Source organism: Berghia stephanieae, chromosome 7 (assembly GCF_034508935.2).
Source record: "Berghia stephanieae isolate SIO BIC M18660-M18661 chromosome 7, UCSD_Bste_1.3, whole genome shotgun sequence".
Classification (NCBI taxonomy): domain Eukaryota; kingdom Metazoa; phylum Mollusca; class Gastropoda; order Nudibranchia; family Aeolidiidae; genus Berghia; species Berghia stephanieae.
In genome coordinates this window covers 63,641,146-63,643,645 of record NC_088366.1, presented here as the reverse complement: position 1 = coordinate 63,643,645, position 2,500 = coordinate 63,641,146, and the positions used below count along the sequence as shown (strand labels likewise).

General features: G+C 35.8%; 1 protein-coding gene across 1 annotated transcript in view; it reads right to left on the bottom strand.

The window, feature by feature from the left end:
- LOC144977643 (uncharacterized) overlaps nucleotides 1-2,500 on the bottom strand; it is a 72,414-nt gene that overhangs the window by 13,093 nt on the left and 56,821 nt on the right. The window contains exon 35 of the mRNA XM_078923059.1: nucleotides 2,380-2,500. This exon is cut by the window's right edge and continues 57 nt beyond it. Coding sequence (XP_078779185.1) covers nucleotides 2,380-2,500 — 121 coding nt within the window. The remainder of the gene's footprint in view (nucleotides 1-2,379) is intronic.

Sequence of the window (2,500 nt, the reverse complement as noted above, 5' to 3'; positions counted from 1 at the left end):
TTCGATTTTTAAAATGGAAAGTTTAGAGGAATATCCTTGAAAATATTTATATTGTAATGTTATTCAACGATGTTTATGTGGGGAATGAGCCTCAAGAAAATTGAATGTGATTAGGGGGCTAATCTGAGTGATTTTTTTGCTGACAAAAGGGACATAACCATTAATATCTGTGATTGGAAAAAATGTCCCGTGCTTATGTCCCTTTAAAATATCTAATATAATCTACTGTATTGGACCGTAGCCATCATAAAGTTATAGCCTGACACTGACCTAAAAGATGACGTCAAAATGCCTAGTCTTTTGACACAAAAGAAAACAAATCGTGAGTTGTATTCAATAGTTCAACTAATGAAATAACTTGTTTCCTTAAGCTCTACTAACGTCAACTCACTAGACGCTACACAAACCTAAAAAATGATGTCAAACTGCCAGCCCTAGAGGGTTCTAGTGTCAGGCTATATGTTAACGAAGGCTGCGATTGGACCCATCTAATTCCAAGACATAAAATTACAAATTGAGAGACACCTCAATCCAGAAAAACAAAAAAAATGAATCCATTTGTCGGATAAAGGCCAAACTCCAAAGCATTTGTTGTCAATGTTTATTTAATTGGAGCTTAATACTCTTCAACAGTCATAACGTCACTTCCTTCCTTATGACGCATGGTAACATAGTAACACTGGCTCTAAACTATCGGAACAATGGCGGACGCCCGTATGAAATATTTCTCCGGCGAGCATAAAACGTATCCAGAGGGGGAAAAAACATAAATTTGATCATGTTTTGACTTTTACAAATTCTGATCACAAGACATATGAAAAGTTCTAGCCAGCATGAAGAATAAAAAGTAATGATTTTCTTTGTTTAGAACCAAGATGGCCGCCATTGCCGGGCGGTGTGACATCAGACTACTGAATCCTATTGGGGTCCCAAAACCACCTGCTTCAAAAGCAAAAGGGAACTAACTGGATCCATCCCAGGTGAAGTCGAGATTTCTTTCTGACTTTCTGTTCCGTTTACTACAGGATCCATGTCTTTTAATGATTTATATTCAGAATACTGCTTAAGAAAAATTTGTAATATTTTAGATAATCCAACTCACCCTTTAAATCTTCAGATCACCAAGTCAAACAGAAATGACCGATTGTTGTCTATACGAACAAAAAGTGAAAGACACCTCCGATCCTTTTTACCTTACAGTTGCAGAATTTTTAATAAGGAAAATAATTTATAAATTTTGGTCTACGTCTGTTTTAACTTTGAAACCTTTTCTTTAAAATTACTCCATACCCACAATTTTTAAACATCAATTTGTAAAATCGCTTACTACAACTTTTCTATTGACCTTTTTATTCTACATTACGTGCCATGTAATTTATACTATGTAATTTTTCTCAGTCAATTTACAATAGTATTATACTGTAACTAATTCTTAGCTTTTTACTGATCTTTTTTTCTTATATGTTGACATCAATATACCTTTTCTAGATATTTATATCTTTACACTTTTATAATATATATGCCACTTAATTTACACTGTGTATTTATTCTGACAGCCTACAATATTATTACACTATATATACCTATTACCAAATTTTACTTTACCACATTATATTTACGTATATTATGTTTATGTATGTATCATTGTCGGCATTTTATACGTCTGAACAAATATTTCCTTTTGGATGAATAAAGTACATTATTCACTCACAGCGCTCATTCTCGTGTAAAACACAAGCTCTGGGCACTTTACAATATAAATTATTAATTTTGAGTGAAAAAAAAAAAATTGCAATGCAAGGCACTGAATTCATAGCCAAATCAAGGATTCATAGCGTCAATAAAAGCAAATATAGTAAAGATGTGTCTTGAGATTCTTTTTTAAAGGCAGGTAAAGACTTGCACTCCCTCAGACCACGTGTTAGTTCATTTCAAATCTTGGTGCCCAAACGAGCAAATGATCTATCACCAAATTTTGTTCTTGATCTTTTTTCCGAAATTGTCGTTTGGTCATTACATAAAATGTAAAAGAGCTTCATATCAGTGAGTATTGAATTGCACATCCAGATAAAATTACCTACATGGGATAACATAGAGGGGGGTCCCGATGGCTCAGTTGGTAGAGCACGCCCTTCACACACCAAAGGGACCAAAATCGATCCAGGGTACAAGTCCAGATTGTTTTTCTGACCCCCCCTTGTCCACCCAGCAGTGAATGGGTAGCTGGGTCTGTTAGACATGGCAGAAAAAGTTTTGCTATAGACTAGTGTCTATAAAACCGGGATAAACTCCACGGGCCGCATGGCTCTGCAAGAGGGATAACGTAGTAATAGAATACAATAAAAAACATAGCATAGAACATAACAATGAATTCCTTACCACCACTTCCACTGCCACCCATCTGCTTGGGAACTGCGATTAACCCTTGACCCCTATGATACGCGTGAGGGCTATCATGCCTGGAGACCTGACCCATCCCAGGTTTAACCACCTCACCACT